Source organism: Portunus trituberculatus, chromosome 46 (genome assembly GCF_017591435.1).
Source record: "Portunus trituberculatus isolate SZX2019 chromosome 46, ASM1759143v1, whole genome shotgun sequence".
Classification (NCBI taxonomy): Eukaryota; Metazoa; Arthropoda; class Malacostraca; order Decapoda; family Portunidae; genus Portunus; species Portunus trituberculatus.
Genome location: NC_059300.1, coordinates 30,942,735 through 30,958,741, shown reverse-complemented (window position 1 = coordinate 30,958,741; position 16,007 = coordinate 30,942,735). Strand labels below are relative to the sequence as shown.

General features: G+C 49.4%; 1 protein-coding gene and 1 non-coding gene across 2 annotated transcripts in view; one reads left to right on the top strand and one right to left on the bottom strand.

Moving 5' to 3' along the window:
- The first annotated feature begins 227 nt into the window (after nt 1-227).
- LOC123520378 lies at nt 228-422 on the top strand. Its single transcript, XR_006679249.1, has one exon. It is a non-coding gene; the product is annotated as a small nucleolar RNA U3 (small nucleolar RNA).
- An 8,782-nt stretch (nt 423-9,204) lies between these two features.
- LOC123520176 (beta-1,3-galactosyltransferase 5-like) overlaps nt 9,205-16,007 on the bottom strand; it is a 13,141-nt gene continuing 6,338 nt past the window's right edge. Inside the window, exon 2 of the mRNA XM_045282189.1 lies at nt 9,205-10,806. Coding sequence (XP_045138124.1) covers nt 9,610-10,806 — 1,197 coding nt within the window. The 3' untranslated portion in view covers nt 9,205-9,609. The remainder of the gene's footprint in view (nt 10,807-16,007) is intronic.

The following is a 16,007-nucleotide window of genomic DNA, read 5'->3' as shown; positions in this document are numbered from 1 at the left end:
GATGTTAGTTTTGTAATATTAAAAATTAAGAATGCTTTTTTCATCGTTATTGTCTATATTTTGGCGAAATTGTTTGTTGGAACATTTCATATATAATTACTAAATGCATCGTGGGTGTGGGAGCGGTGGCGGTTCAGGGGTGGCGGCAGTACACTACAACATGTGGCGGGACTGCGTCAGGTGTTTGGCCTGGGAGGATTGGGTAGCTGACGGTAAGCTTGGAAGGCATGATCATACTTCATAGGATCACTTCTATAGTATGATTGCCAAGTTCCCTGACCGAAACTTGGTGTAACTTCATGCCACGATGACGAGGTTGAGTGTCCGTTCCTGAGCGGGAAGCTGCTCCTGGATTATCCAGGGGCTTGAGGACTGTCCACTCCCTGAGAAGGGCGTGGTGGGTCGGGCACAGGCTGAGTGGTGTGAAAACTACTATAGTGATCTTGTTTTGTACTAGGCTGTAATGGCCGCCTCTCGTTAAGAGAGGATATTAAATTAAGGTCTATTCTGAAATTCTTATGGTGATAGATTTATCACGTGTAGCAATTCTCCCAGAATTGTTACTATTGTAGATGGAAAGTGCTATTGGTGCTGAATTGAGCATGAACCTTCGGGATGGAAAAAAAAGGTACAATGAATAGTTATTTCATTTTCAACATTAGAGTTCATAAAAAGACTATTGTAGTACTTAATTAGGGAATCATTGGTCTAACTGGCAGTCTTGTCGGTCGTGTACGCCTGTTGCAGTCTAGCTTGGGTTTTCCTTTCCTGACACACAAGCAACTTTGATAGTGTGTGCTCTTCACCTGGCCACATTGAAGAGGTTTCTTGTCCTCGGTGTTAGTATCTTGCCTGCCTTCCTTCAAAGTGCAGGAAGGGCGAGCCACGTTGCCAAGTGCATATTATTTATTTACTTGAAGGTAAAAATAAATCCAGGCTTACAGTGTCTGTGTATGCCTATCTCACGTTCCCCTTACCGTGAGATTAACAGGACAAGAGACCCGAATTCAGAGCCGAGTCAAGTAGTCAGACGAGTTTTTGTTTCATTTGACATGTTTGAGTTTTATTGCAACTTTTCTTATCATATTTGTATCTTAACCGCGCAGTTCCAGTGGAAGGCTGTGGGAATTGGGATGTGGAAACCTTGGGGACCTTGACGGAAGATCTCGTTGTCTGGATTCTGTCTGACGCCTTCATCCACCACCATCACCGCCACCTCCATCCCCCACCCACCTCACCCACGTTGCAGTGAAGAAAAGAAGGAAGGTAAGAAGACTTGTTAATAAGTTGTAGAGAGAGAGAGAGAGAGAGAGAGAGAGCATGGTTAATGTTCATCTGTTTTAGTCTTAATATGGAGTGCCTGTATACCTACCGTTAAGTGGTACGCTTCTTCTTCTTCTTCTTCTTCTTTTTCTTTTTCTTTTTCTTTTTCTATTTCTATTTCTATTTCTATTTCTTCTTTCTTCTTCTTCTTCTTCTTCTTCTTCTTCTTCTTCTTCTTCTTCTTCTTCTTCTTCTTCTTCTTCTCCAAATCTCTATACTATTTTTTTTTCTAGGCTGTTGTTGCTGGTGTGTGTGTGTGTGTGTGTGTGTGTGTGTGTGTGTGTGTGTGTGTGTGTGTGTGTAATAATGATGATAATAATAATAATAATAATAATAATAAATGTGTGTGTGTGTGTGTGTGTGTGTGTGTGTGTGTGTGTGTGTGTGTGTGTGTGTGTGTGTGTTTAATTCACTACGGTCGTCTGCTGGTCACCCAGCCAGTCTTCCCTATTATGGAGCGAGCTCAGAGTTCATAGACCGATCTTCGGGTAGGACTAAAACCACAACACACTCCACACACCGGGAAAGCGAGGCCACAACCCCTCTAGTTACGTACATCCCGTACCTATTTACTGCTAGGTGAACAGGGGCCACATATTGAGAGGTTTGCCCATTTACCTCGCAGCTTCCCGGGACTTGAACCCGGGTCCTCTCGATTGTGAGTCGAGCGTGCTAACCCCTACACTGTGTGTGTGTGTGTGTGTGTGTGTGTGTGTGTGTGTGTGTGAGAGAGAGAGAGAGAGAGAGAGAGAGAGAGAGAGAGAGAGAGAGAGAGAGAGAGAGAGAGAGAGAGAGAGATCCTACTGTGGCAGTCTCTCTTCCCACGCGGTAACGGCAGTGCTCAGGTCAAGAGAAGAGGAGGAGGAAGAAGAGAAAACTGGATGAGAAGATTGATATATGCAGCATAGTCGTAACGGAGTGCCCTGCATGGTTGTTGTTGTTGTTGGCATCATTATTATTATTATTATTTTTTCTTCTTGTTCTTCTTCTTGTTCTTCTTCTTGTTCTTCTTCTTGTTCTTCTTGTTCTTCTTCTTGTTCTTGTTGTTCTTGTTCTTCTTTTTCTTCTTCTTCTTTTTCTTCTTCTTCTTCTTCTTCTTCTTCTTCTTCTTCTTCTTCTTCTTCTTCTTCTTATTATTATTATTATTATTATTATTATTATTATTATTATTATTATTATTGTTATTATTATTGTTGTTATTACTGTTGTGATTACGGTTGTTAAGATACTTCGCGAACATGTACAAAATGTGAATGAAAGCAGAAATGTTGAAAGAAAAAGAAAAGGAAGAAGAAGAAGAAGATTGTTGAAAGTAGAGTCTATTGGCAGCACCAAGATACGCACGTACAAGAATGCACATTGAGAGGAGAAGTGGGGGCAAGTATATAATAGTATGGAAAAAAAAATAAATAAGAGAAAGTCAAATTAAATATATCAAATATATCTTAGAAAACGGAAACCATGAACTGGATTATTTAATAGAATAATACAAGAAAGACGAGAAAATCTTAATTACTACTGGTTAGAATCAACGCTAAATCACCCGAGAGAGAGAGAGAGAGAGAGAGAGAGAGAGAGAGAGAGAGAGAGAGAGTAAATTAAACTGGTATCAAGTGTGGAAATGTCGCTATTTGTTAAGCTTGTCGGGTGCTTTTCGTCATTTGATTCTCGCTCCCATCACCTGCTAGGAGGAAAATGTGGGAGGGAGGACTGCACACCCCCTCTTGTAAGTGTCTCTTCATCCTTCTCTTCCTATTCTTTCTCAGCATCCTTCTCTTCCCATTGTTTTTTCCCTTCCTTCTCTTCCTCCCTTCTATTGACTATGTACTTCCATCTCTGTGTCCAGCAAACAATTCCCTTAGTGGTGTTTTGAATGATGGATAATGATGATAGCAGAAAACTGGTGAAGAAATAGACCTGAGGACTATGACTCAAACAGACAGAATGAAAAAGGAAACGAATATAAGAGAACGTTATTTGGATAGTATTTCTTCTGCAAAAGACCCACATAATTACATGAAAATAATTGATAACACCGGAATAAACTGACTACTGACAGTTTTATTAGATATAGTAATACGAAAACGTAATCCATCATGTGTCATTGTCTCGCCTCGTGTTGTATTTTAAGTGTTGCATCATTCATCGCTCGTGTTGTATTTCTTCGCCTCGTTCATCGCGTGTGTTGTATTTCTTCGCCTCGTTCATCGCTTGTGTTGTATTTTGTCTTTTTCACTCTATATCCTTCTCTTCCTCCTCTTTTTGGGAGATTCATTCTGTGCATCCTCCTCTTTTTGGGAGACATTTGTTTGAGTAGTGGTGTAAAAACTGATCCTTTAGGTCTCACATTTTCGAGCTTCCAAGTGTAGGCGACATGTCATCCATTTTTTTTATGAGAGAGAGAGAGAGAGAGAGAGAGAGAGAGAGAGAGAGAGAGAGAGAGAGAAAATATATATACTGAGACTATTTGTTGTGGTGTATGTATTTACCTAGTTGTGGTTTGCGGGAGGGGAGTAAACTCATGGTGTCCGTCTCTATATCTGTTATCAAATTTCTCGTTAAAAGTATGCACAGTCCCAGCCATTACAACCTCCTCATCAAGTTCATTCCAGTTGTTCACAGCTGTATGAGGGAAACTATACTTCTTGACATCTCTTCTACAGAAACCCTTTTTTCAACTTTAAACCATGTCCTCTTGTACTCCGTGTGTCCAACCGTAAAAAGTCTTCTTTATCCACATCCTCCATACCATTAACCATTCTTTAAAAATGTATCAAATCTCCTCTTTTCCTTCTCTCTTCCAGTGTAGTAATGTCCAATTTCCTCAATCTTTCTGTGGGTGGGTGGGTGTGCGAGCGTTTGCATGAGGCGGAAGGATCACCAGGTGAATCTGTCCGGCCCGGGGCAGCGGGATGATCTTCATAAAATGGTCAGACCATAGCTACATTTCACCGCTGTTTCGTCAGTCTCCCCTGTATTAGCACGAATGAGGTGTGAATGAATGTTATTTAGGGCACTTAGATGATTGCTGTAACCGATGCTACCCTTTACAATGTGAATGGTGCTGTGTGAGCTGCGTGGTAATGGAATGAATGTGACGTGTGTATAGTCAGGGTAAGTGTGCAGTGGTGGGCAGCAGCGGCAAGGGGAAGAAGCGCTATGGTCGATGGGAGTATTTCGAGCCTGGCCGCACACGAGGGAGGACATTCGTCCGTTGTACTTCCCTATGTTCTTTGTGGCGAATAAACCAGAAAAGAAGGTGTCTCTGCCTGTCTTTCCTGCCCCGAGTGAACACCTGAGTCTAACTGTAAGTCCAACACCCACGAGACCTGGCGGAGACGGAAGGTGGGGTGCGGTGAGGACATGCAGTCACCGAGTCAAAAGTGATCTGCACCCACGTGGTAAGGACAGGTACGGCAGTGTTGGTGTCGAGGGTAGCGTAACAATATTCAACATATGTACACGCATGCATACATACACACACATGAAAGCTTTATTTGTGTCAGACTTGGGTGTGGACGAGACGTGTAGCGGGTCAGAGGTGAGGCGGGGCGGGGCAGGGCAGGGCAGGGCGGGGCGGTGCGGTGCGGTGCGGTGCTGGGTGTGGCAATATGTATGTGTGTAAATAACCAGTAATTTTATCTTGGATTTTTTTTTTTTTTCTTTACGTAAATGTATATATTTTATTTTCATCACGCTCCTTTCTCTCTCTCTCTCTCTCTCTCTCTCTCTCTCTCTCTCTCTCTCTCTCTCTCTCTCTCTCTCTCTCTCTCTCTCTCTCTCTCTCTCTCTCTCTCTCTCTCTCTCTCTCTCTCTCTCTCTCTCTCTGCTCTCACACACACCCTGCTTCACCTTTTTCCCCTAAGTTATTCCCATCTTCACTCTAGAACTCCTCCTCCTCCTCCTCCTCCTCCTCCTCCTCCTCCTCCTCCTCCTCCTCCTCCTCCTCCTCCTCCTCCTCTTTGCTGTCCTTCATCTCTCGCTGTAAGTCTGATAGTGCAGTCTCCACAAACAGACTTGCTGCTGTTTGTTCTGTTTTGTTTGTGTTCCTCCTCCTCCTCCTCCTCCTCCTCCTCCTCCTCCTCCTCCTCCTCCTCCTCCTCCTCCTCCTCCTCCTCCTCCTCCTCCTCCGCGCTAAAGGACTTTACATTTGAGTCTTCTGAGAATTTGGTAGTCGTGTGCAGAGAGAGAGAGAGAGAGAGAGAGAGAGAGAGAGAGAGAGAGAGAGAGAGAGAGAGAGAGAGAGAGAGAGGCGTTAGATTAGCCAGGGAAGTGACAAGAAAATTCAAATAACCACAGTGACAGAGATAGTGGCTTTGGTGTTAATGGTAATGGTAATGGTGGTGGTGGTGGTGGTGGTGGTGGTGGTGGTGGGTCGTGAGGGTCGTGGTCATAACTGTACCGCCAATAATATATGTGGCGGCTTAATTGACTCCTTATTATAGCTGGTGGTGATGGTGGTGGTGGTGGTGGTGGTGGTGGTGGTGGTGGTGGTGGAGGAAGAGTATGTCTGCCTCACTGCTTTCCTGAATCTATGTTAACCATACTCATATGAATACTTACCTTCTCGCTTACTTTCCCTCTCTTCCTTTCTCTTTTTTTTTTTTTACTTTTCTTTCTTTTCTTTTTTTTTTTTACTTCATACTTGTATAAATATCTTTCTTTCTATCCTTTCGTTCTTCTCTTTTCTTTCTTTCCTTTTTCTTTATTTTCTTCCTTTCCTTTCTCCTTCCTCTTTCCATTCTCCTTCTCATCTCTCCTTTGTTCCGTTTATTTTACTTGTCTTTCCTTCTCTTACATATATCCCTCCCTTGGTTCTTCCTTCCTTCCTTCCTTCCTTCCTTCCTTCCTTCCTTCCTTCCTTCCTTCATCTCATCTCATCTCATCCCTCTGCCTTACCTGTCTACTTGCCTGGCTGCTTGTGTACCTGTCTGCCTCCCTACCTCCCTACCTCCCTGCCTCCCCACCTCCTCCCTACCTCCCTACCTCCCTGGCCTCGCGACTTCCACTGGCGCACTGACTTAGCGGGGTGACGGGTGAAAGGGCGAGAGGGTGAAGGGGTAAAGAGAGTGAAGTCCCATTACTCCATCACGATAGCTGTCTACAGTGCACAAAGGGGGAACTAACGGAGAGTGGTTGAGGAGGAGGAGGAGGAGGAGGAGGAGGAGGAGGGGGAACTACGAACAGAGGAGAAGAAAAAAAAAAAAAAAAAAAAGAAGAAAGTATAGGAATTGAATGAAGAGGAAAATGGAAAAAAGGAAGAAGGAGAAATGGCAACGACGAGACACGAAAGAGGGAAAAGAGAGGAGTTCAGCGACGAAGAGGAAGAGGAGCAGGAGGAAGAAGAGGATGGAAGAGAGAAGAGAAAGAAGAGGATGGAAAAGAGAAGAGGAAGAAGAGGAGCCTGTCTTATCTTTAGAGTCTTTCCTTCTTTCCTATTATATTTTTGACCTCCTCCTCCTCCTCCTCCTCCTCCTCCTCCTCCTCCTCCTCCTCCTCCTCCTCCTCCTCCTCCTCCTCCTCCTCCTCCTCCTCCTCCTCCTCCTCCTCCTCCTGCCTCTGAGATATATAATGAATAATAGAAAATACAGAAATGAACAGCAAGGCCAAGGGAACTCGTGTTAAATTAATGACCACCGCTATCTGGTCAGAGAGAGAGAGAGAGAGAGAGAGAGAGAGAGAGAGAGAGAGAGAGAGAGAGATTAAAACTAATGAATATGTGATTATGGAGAAGACAACGAGAACCGGGAACACGATAATTATATACATTAACACACACACACACACACACACACACACACACACACACACACACACACACACACACACACACACACACACACACACACACATAATAAGTGCTGTATATGGTGTAGAGCAGAACAAAAAAATCCTACAAATGAGAAGAGTAGGAGGAGGAGGAGGAGCAGAAAAAGGAGGAATTTTTAGGAAGAGCAAGGTGTCTTAAGAAGGGAGGAGGAGGAGGAGGAGGAGGAGGAGGAGGAGGAGGAGGAGGAGGAGGAGGAGGAGGAGGAGGAGGAAGAGGAAGAAGAAGAAGAAGAAGATGATGATGATGACGTCAGAAAGGAATGAGAAAGAAGGGAGAAGAAGAGGAAGAGAACGAGAGAAAAACAATTATGGATGATAAGGAAGAACGGAGGAAGGAGAAATTGGAAGAGGTTGAGGAGGAGGAGGAAGAGGAGACAATATATTAACGGAAGCTGAATGGGGCAGGATGTGGCGGCACAGGTCAAACACACACACACACACACACACACACACACACACACACACACACACACACACACACACACACACACACACACGTCTTTTATAACGGCAAAATTTTTTTCCTTCCAATTGTTCATGAAGCAGAAATTAAGATTATCATGGTAAGTGGGTGACGGTGGAGGGGGAGAGGGGGAGATTGGGAGGGGAGGTGTTAGGAGAGAGGTGGGAGTCGGTAGGAAAGAAAGGAAATAAGAAGAGAAGGGAAGAAGGGTCGTTACAGGAAGAGGAGGAGGAGGAGGGCGTGATGGGGTAAGGGTCTAATGGGGGACGAGGAGTAGAGGGTTAGGGGAGGGGATGGTGGTGACCTGACAGGAAGCCGAGGTCAGGGTCACCCCGGGGCAGGGAGGAGCGGGAGGTGTGAGACGGGCCGAGGTTGCGCAACTGTTAAATTATCACTACTGTCTTGTCTGTGTCTGTCTGTCTATCTGTCATTCTCTCTCTCTCTCTCTCTCTCTCTCTCTCTCTCTCTCTCTCTCTCTCTCTCTCTCTCTCTCTCTCTCTCTCTGTCCATCAGCCACAGTGAAAACGATACTTAATATAAAAATTTATTGCATATAGTTAGTAGGTATCACAGATGAGTTAGTTGCAGTTGTGCACGGTGGGGGTGAGGGAGGGGGAGTGCGTCTCCGTGGCTGGTGTAATACGGCGGCTCGAGAAACAAGTGTCACAAGTGATAAACTATGGAAACGTGTCTCCCGGTGTGGTGCAATCACGTGACCAACCCTCACCACGTGTTACCACCGGCTACCCGCACCACACCACGACTGTCAGTGCCATGTTGTCTCTCTGCCTTCAGTCTTGGTCACTGCTGCGTTGCAAAGCATGGAGTAGTGAGGTGGACTTCACTACGCGCACTCCCACAAGATTCTGTCACCACAGATAGTATTTAACTCCATACTCTGAATCGCTTTATTGTCTCATTAGAACTACGAGCTTTTTCAGGAGCCACAGACTTGATCAGTCGGGTTTTCATTAATGTTTCTCTCTCTCTCTCTCTCTCTCTCTCTCTCTCTCTCTCTCTCTCTCTCTCTCTCTCTCTCTCTCTCTCTCTCTCTCTCTCTCTCTTTTTTTTTTTTTTTTTTTTTAAACAAAACTTAATACAAAGAACATGTACCCAAAGGCGCACTGTCGTGTGCTACCTATTCTAAGGGTACTACAATCTATTTCTCTACAATATTTACAAGACTTAAAAATAGATAATATACAAGATGGTCAGCATGCAAATGGAGCACTATTCGTTTCACTTCACTAGCACTATTCACGCACTGCACTACACTGAGTGTCACGTCACAAAGAGTGTCAGAGGAGTTGGCAGTGTCTGTCTCCACTTATGTGCCATCAGTTTGACACTGTGAGTGTTCATCTCCTGGACGTGAGGCACCGCAGCCGTGAACAAGTTCCACATCCTGGAGACGCGTCCTGCGAAGGTGCGTTGATGCTGACACCCGTGGGATCGCGGCACCTCTACGGCGTCACCACCATTGAGCACCGTTCTCGTGCTCCGTGCGGTGACTCTTAGAGGATGACGCAGCCCTGCCAGATGTGGCACTCTTTGCACCTGTGCTCTCTCTCTCTCTCTCTCTCTCTCTCTCTCTCTCTCTCTCTCTCTCTCTCTCTCTCTCTCTGCCAGTGATCAGGGTCTCCAGTAGGGGTTGCCGTTAGCGAGATGTGATGTTAGTCTTCTCGTCGTGGCCAGCAGAGTTGATGTTGTAGTGATAGAGACTGCTGCGTAAGCCTTGTCCCCGGATCATTGCATCAGACCAGTAGTTTCGGTGAAACCTCAGAGTACTGTGGTACGAGGTTTGTGTCCCGTAACTTCCAGTCTTCAGTGCCCTCGCCTCACCGGTGTGGAAAGAGGCCCTACTTGCCCCAGGTAACGCGGGTCCTCTCTGATGTCTCATGACTTGAGTCTCATCACGTTCGTGTGGTGGCGCGGCAGCATCCCCGAGCGTCACGTGCTCACTCCTCAGTGATCGCCGAGAGCCCCCGCAGCGGCTACGTGTATCCTAGCTGGTTTGCCTGGGCTGCGTGATGAGCAGCAAGGGCGTGGGTCCATAGTTTGTCGAGGGTGAAGCGCCAGTCGGGGCGGCTGGGGTCCAAGTGCACGAAGGTGTATGGTGGTGGAGCTGTGGGGCGGGCACGGGCAGCCCACGCCACAAGCTCGTCGTGCTCGTAAGAGTAGCGCAGGTTGAGGTAATGCGGTCTGAGGCGCAGCACCTCGGCCAGGAGTCCCGTCACCCATACGTCATCTACCCACAGCTGTGGCGCCACGCCTGCCTGCGCCACTCGTGCTAACTGGTCAGCCAGCGCAGGCGTGATCACGTAAGCGAGGCCAGCGCAGTAAGTGGGATATTCTGACCATGGATAGTCTTCGTGGCTCACCGCCCACTTGCCCTCCCGCTGAGGCTGCATGCCCGCCGGCAGCACGTTGCACGCCAACGTGAGGCGCGGCGGCGGCATACTGAAGGTGCGGCTGAGCAGCCCCCGCAGCGCCGGGACATCAATAAAGGCGTCGTCGTCAGCTTTGACGAGAAAAGTAGCGTGTGGACAGCGTGCCGCCGCCCAGCGCAGAGCCATTACGTGCTTGTAGGTCAGGTTGTGGTAATGGTCCAGGAAAGACCCCACCACCAGGTCCCCGTAGCTCGCCGCCTCCCGCGACACCACGCCTTCTATATCCAACTCGGCACTGTTGGGCGCCGCGCCTTTTCCTTCATTGCCTCCGCCGCCGCTGCCTCGCCCCAGCAGGAAAACGGTGCGGGCGCCCCAATCATCGCCCAAGTCGCGCACGCCGCCCCATGTGGCGCGGATGGCCTGCCGTTGCCGGAAGTGGTCTGGCTTTGAGTGCACCAAGAATACAAAAAACAGTCGCGCGGAAGCACACACGCCCTCCGCCTCGTGCAGCAGGTGGAAGTCGTGCAGGTCGATGAGGGCAGCCGGGGTGGTGCGTGGGAGTCTGTTCTCAGGCACTGGCGACAGTAGTGGGCGTCGGCATGGCACGGGCGTAGTCGCCAACATTGAGGCGAGACAGGCGGCCAGGAAGTTTGCTGCCGCAGCCATCAGCGCCAACAGGAGGGCAAGTTGCAGCAGCCTCAACAGGCACGCCCGTGGACACCGGCTCTCCCCCGCCCCGCCCTCCTCGGGGTCCGGACTGTTGCTGCGGCTGCCCCCGCGCGTCGCCTCCAGGAGATCACTCTGTAGGATGGAGAATGACGGTGGTTAGAGGAGGAGACCTGCGAAGTGACCCACGGCAGCTGATCGTGCTGAAGTGTGAATCAGGCCCACACACACACACACACACACACACACACACACACACACACACACACACACACACACACACACACACACACACACACACACTCTCTCTCTCTCTCTCTCTCTCTCTCTCTCTCTCTCTCTCTCTCTCTCTCTCTCTCTCTCTCTCTCTCTCTCTCTCTCTCTCTCTCTCTCTCTCTCTCTCTCTCTCTCTCTCTCTCTCTCTCTCTCTCTCTCTCTCTCTCTCTCTCTCTCTCTCTCTCTCTCTCTGGGTGATGGCGTCTTAGGCCTGTGTTCCTGGCCGGCCTTCCCGCTACCCTTTGTTTGCAGGCGTTGGTCCTCACAAGTACAGTCTGTCCCTCCTCCAGCACCTCTTGACCCTCACCCTCTCTCTGTAACGCCTCGTTCCTCACCCTTTCTCTTCCTCCCGACCACATCTCCCTTCTCCATAAGCATTTCACCCTTCCAACCAAACTCCGGAACTCCCTGCCTGCTTCTGTATTTCCAACTTCCAATGACTTGACTTCATTTAAGAGGGAGGTTTCAATTTCTTTCTTTGGAGTAACTCTGTTGGACTTGTAAGGGGACTGGCAAATAGGTGTTTTCCCTTGGTCAGTTCCTCTCTTACATAATAATAATAATAATAAAAACCACTCATTACTCTGCTGCTGCTGCTACTGCCGTCAGTTGAATCTCCCTCATAGCAAGCCAGGGGCCACTTGCCACCCTAGAGGCAGGCAAGTGGACGTGCATGGGCGTGGTGGCCTCGACTCGAGCCCTTCCAAACTCCTCGAGTTTTTCTTTCCATCAGGAGACGCCGAAGTAAACACTCACCGTGTGTTTAGTCTGGATTCCAGCAGTGGCGGCGATGCATGGAGGGACGTCCACGCTCTGGTGATCAGCGAAGGAGGCTGTATCAGGGTAGAGTGAGTGTGACGTCCCGCGCAGGCTTCACTTCGCCCGCCACATTCCGCCTGCTGTTCCGTGTCAGTTTCGGTATCGCCACAATTGCTGCAGAACTAATGTAAGTGTGCTGGACCTCAGCACAAGCGCTGCCCTATCGCTTCCGCCAAAGTTCTAGCGGCGCTTATACTCGCCATGGCGGGAGTTCGCTTAGAGGAGTTTACAGGGCGGGCTGAAGGAAGGTGTCCTCCCGTCGCAAGTGCATTAAGGCAGAATATGCCGCAGCCACGTGTCGTGAGTCAGTTGGTTCCCCCCTCGGAGGCTGGGCGTGCTACATTAAGAGACTCAGATTCATGAGTGAGGGTTTTCTTGGGACGAAGGGCGCGGCGTTCTACCTCACTGACCGCTGCTGGTTGAGGGATTCACATTCCCTGCACCCCGGCATCTGCTCGCCTCCACCCTTCCCCCGCCTCCTTCCTATTCCACTTCCTGGGGCGCGAGGAAGGACTAGGCCAAGGATGGATCATCCACGCCTGCTGGCCAAGTGTAACCTTCATGCCTCACACTGATGACTGCGACGCCCCTCTGTGTGCCTGCTGCTGCTTCACACACACACACACACACACACACACACACACACACACACACACACACACACACACACACACACACACACACACACACACACACACACACACACACACACACACATACAGACTATCGTGCGTTATTGAGACACAGGTGTCAGGACGCCTGCATTTCTTTCCTCAAGACGAGAACTTTCACCCCTACCTGTCCATCACCACCGCGGCAACTTCCGCTTCCCCGCCCCCCCCACTCCATCCCCCACCACCACCACCACCACCACCACCAACATTGCCTTAGCCTTCAACGCCCCCGCCTTCATCACCCGCACCACCACCCCATGTACTCGTTATTTGTATCTTGGGACAGAGAGAGAGAGAGAGAGAGAGAGAGAGAGAGAGAGAGAGAGAGAGAGAGAGAGAGAGAGAGAGAGCAATACGGTACCCGTATGATTGGGGCACACTAGAAGGGAGGCGCCCATCCAGACCGGGTATTGACAACGCCCACTCCGCCACGCCCTCACCAAGACACCGCCGCCCTCACCAAAGCGGGCGACGCACCCACAACTGTATGTATTCATGAGAAAAGGCCGTGTGTGTGTGTGTGTGTGTGTGTGTGTGTGTGTGTGTGTGTGTGTGTGTGTGTGTGTGTGTGTGTGTGTGTGTGTGTGTGTGTGTGTGTGTTTATTTCTTGTATACCCATGTGTGGCTTGTCAGTCCGTGTCGAGTGTGTGTACGTACATTCTCATGTGCGTGTCCTTGTGTACATTTTATGAACACTTGCAGGCTCTTAGGATATGTGTACTTAGACCGTGTGTGTGTGTGTGTGTGTGTGTGTGTGTGTGTGTGTGTGTGTGTGTGTGTGTGTGTGTGTTCACTGTTTGATCTGCTGCAGTCTCTGACGAGACAGCCAGACGTTACCCTACGGAACGAGCTCAGAGCTCATTATTTCCGATCTTCGGATAGGCCTGAGACCAGGCACACACCACACACCGGGACAACAATGTCACAACTCCTCGATTTACATCCCGTACCTACTCACTGCTAGGTGAACAGGGGCTACACGTGAAAGGAGACACACCCAACCAAGTATCTCCATCCGGCCGGGGAATCGAACCCCGGTCCTCTGGCTTGTGAAGCCAGCGCTCTAACCACTGAGCTACCGTGTGTGTGTGTGTGTGTGTGTGTGTGTGTGTGTGTGTGTGTGTGTGTGTGTGTGCGTGTGTGTGTGTGCGTGCGTGTGCGCGCGCGCGTGTACGGAGGAGTTCCCGTGGCAGTGTGAGTGAAGGAATATCTACCTTCGTTTGCACACACACACACACACACACACACACACACACACACACACACACACACACACACACACACACACACACACACACACACACACACACACGGTAGCTCAGTGGTTAGAAAGCTGGCTTCACAAGCCAGAGGACCGGGGTTCGAGGGGTTGTGGCCTCGCTTTCCCGGTGTGTGGAGTGTGTGATGTGGTCTCAGTCCTACCCGAAGATCGGTCTATGAGCTCTGAGTTCGCTCCGTAATGGGGAAGACTGGTTGGATGACCAGCAGACGACCGAGGTGAATTACACACACACACACACACACACACACACACACACACACACACACACACACACACACACACACACTTTTTATTGTAAACGATAAGAAAATTTCGGTAAGTAGTAAAAATGTGTCTCCATGTGATGATAGGATCTCAGTGCAATAACTTTTTGTCCATGGAGGAAGTGCGAGGCGTGCGTGTAGTCTGCATGTATGTTGATCCTACATGGAATTGATATCGTCAGCTCTCCTCATCGCCAAGTGGTGTGTGTATCTGGTGAGCGATAGGTCAGGAGTGGCATTCCTCGATCCTCTCACCACACCGCGGGACTGTATTCTGAAACGGACGGATGGTGGAAGCATCTCTTGAAATCCCTCAATAACTTCCACTACAACCTGTTAACAGTAGTTCAGCTTATATGTGTTGAATGATGTGATTCATGCTGTAGCGATCTCCACTCTTATTTCATGGGCTGTGTTCAAATGTTTACTAGCATTGATTTACTATAATATATTAAACTAAGAATACTTTGGCCATATCATAAAATAAAAGGCATAGTAAAGTGTTTCAAGCAGCAGGCAGTGAGGTCCTCGTTCTTATGTTCTTATGTTCGTTTGGGGCTGGAAGGGAGGGAGGGGGAGGGTGGAAGAGACCCTCGTCTTAGTTCCTGCAGTGGACGAGGCTGACGTGTGAGGTCGCTGTGGGTACATTTTATGGCCTGCAGCTGTGTTGAGCCCCCCGGTGTGTTCCCTGAGGGGTGAGAGGAAGGACGCTGGGGTGGTGCAACAGCGGGTGAGGGGCGAGGTGCTGTGCCACGTAGTGAGGGAGGAGGCTGAATGCCGGCTTTATCTAACATAGCAATTTTGATCGTTTACCGCGGGCGTGCGCCGGAACACTGCCTCCACCCGCTGCTGCTGCTGCCTCACGCCCTTGCTGCCGCCGCCACCGTCGTTAGGCAGCGTTACTGTGCAGCAATCAGTCATACTGCGTAAACACCCTTTTATGGTGATTGTTATGTGGTGGCTGTTCCTTCCTCGGGGTGTGTTGCGTGCTCTCGCCGCGCAGGTGGGCCGCATCGCCGCAGTGACGCACTAACCACCACAACTTGATCCTGTAGACCTTCCCTACCCCATTCATATAGGTATTTCGTACTCCCCTCCCCCAATTCTTGTATTTTTTATGACACTTTCCAGCGCGGCAGGTTTCGTCACATCTACTCTGTGTCCGGTACCCGTGCCCCATGCCCTACCACCCTAGTCTCAGCGTCGCATTCTCCCTTCCTTCCTCCTCCTCTCCCTCTCTGTGTCAGACGCGAGTTAAGTAACGTTACCTGTTGTCTTGTATGTATTTTGTCTCTTTATGGCAGAAACCGCGCTACCTTTCTTCCCCTTGCCCTCCCCCTCCTGCACCTCAGCAACACGTCCTTAAGTGTAGTGGAAATGGATTGGTCACGTCATCAAGATGCAGGTCACAGCCCATGTGTCGAGGTAGGCTGCCGCAAACCTGCCTGCATGGCTGGCTCTCCTTTTCCCCAGCCCCTCCCTTCTGTCCACACACTCGTGCTACACAAGCCAGCGTCTCGTCCTTGGCAGTGGTGTGTGTGTGTGTGTGTGTGTGTGTGTGTGTGTGTGTGTGTGTGTGTGTGTGTGTGTGTGTGTGTGTCCGTCCGTCCCTCTGTCCTGAGCGTCATATTGTCACGCCTCCATACAGCGACACAGTTGTCAGTATCGCCTCGCCTCTACGTACTCCGTTATACGTCATTACCTTCCTGCCTCTCATGCCCGCGTCAAACTGGCCTAAGCGAGGCACGGCATGGCACACGTCTCTTCACGGTGGTTGTTCCGGCACTGTAGTTGCAGCACAGGTTGGTTGGTGAAGGATGAAATATGAAGGGCGAAGGCATGGGCCGCCGGGCATCTGCTGCACCTGGCAGGGCCTGTGTTTGCCACCTGCACATCGTCACCATGTGTCTACACTGAGGCACGACGAAATCTGTGCGGCATTGTGTCGGAGCACCGCCATGTCACAACCTGTGGGAAGAGGGGAGGTCTCCTGATGTAGTGAGACACTGTAGCTAAGAGGAC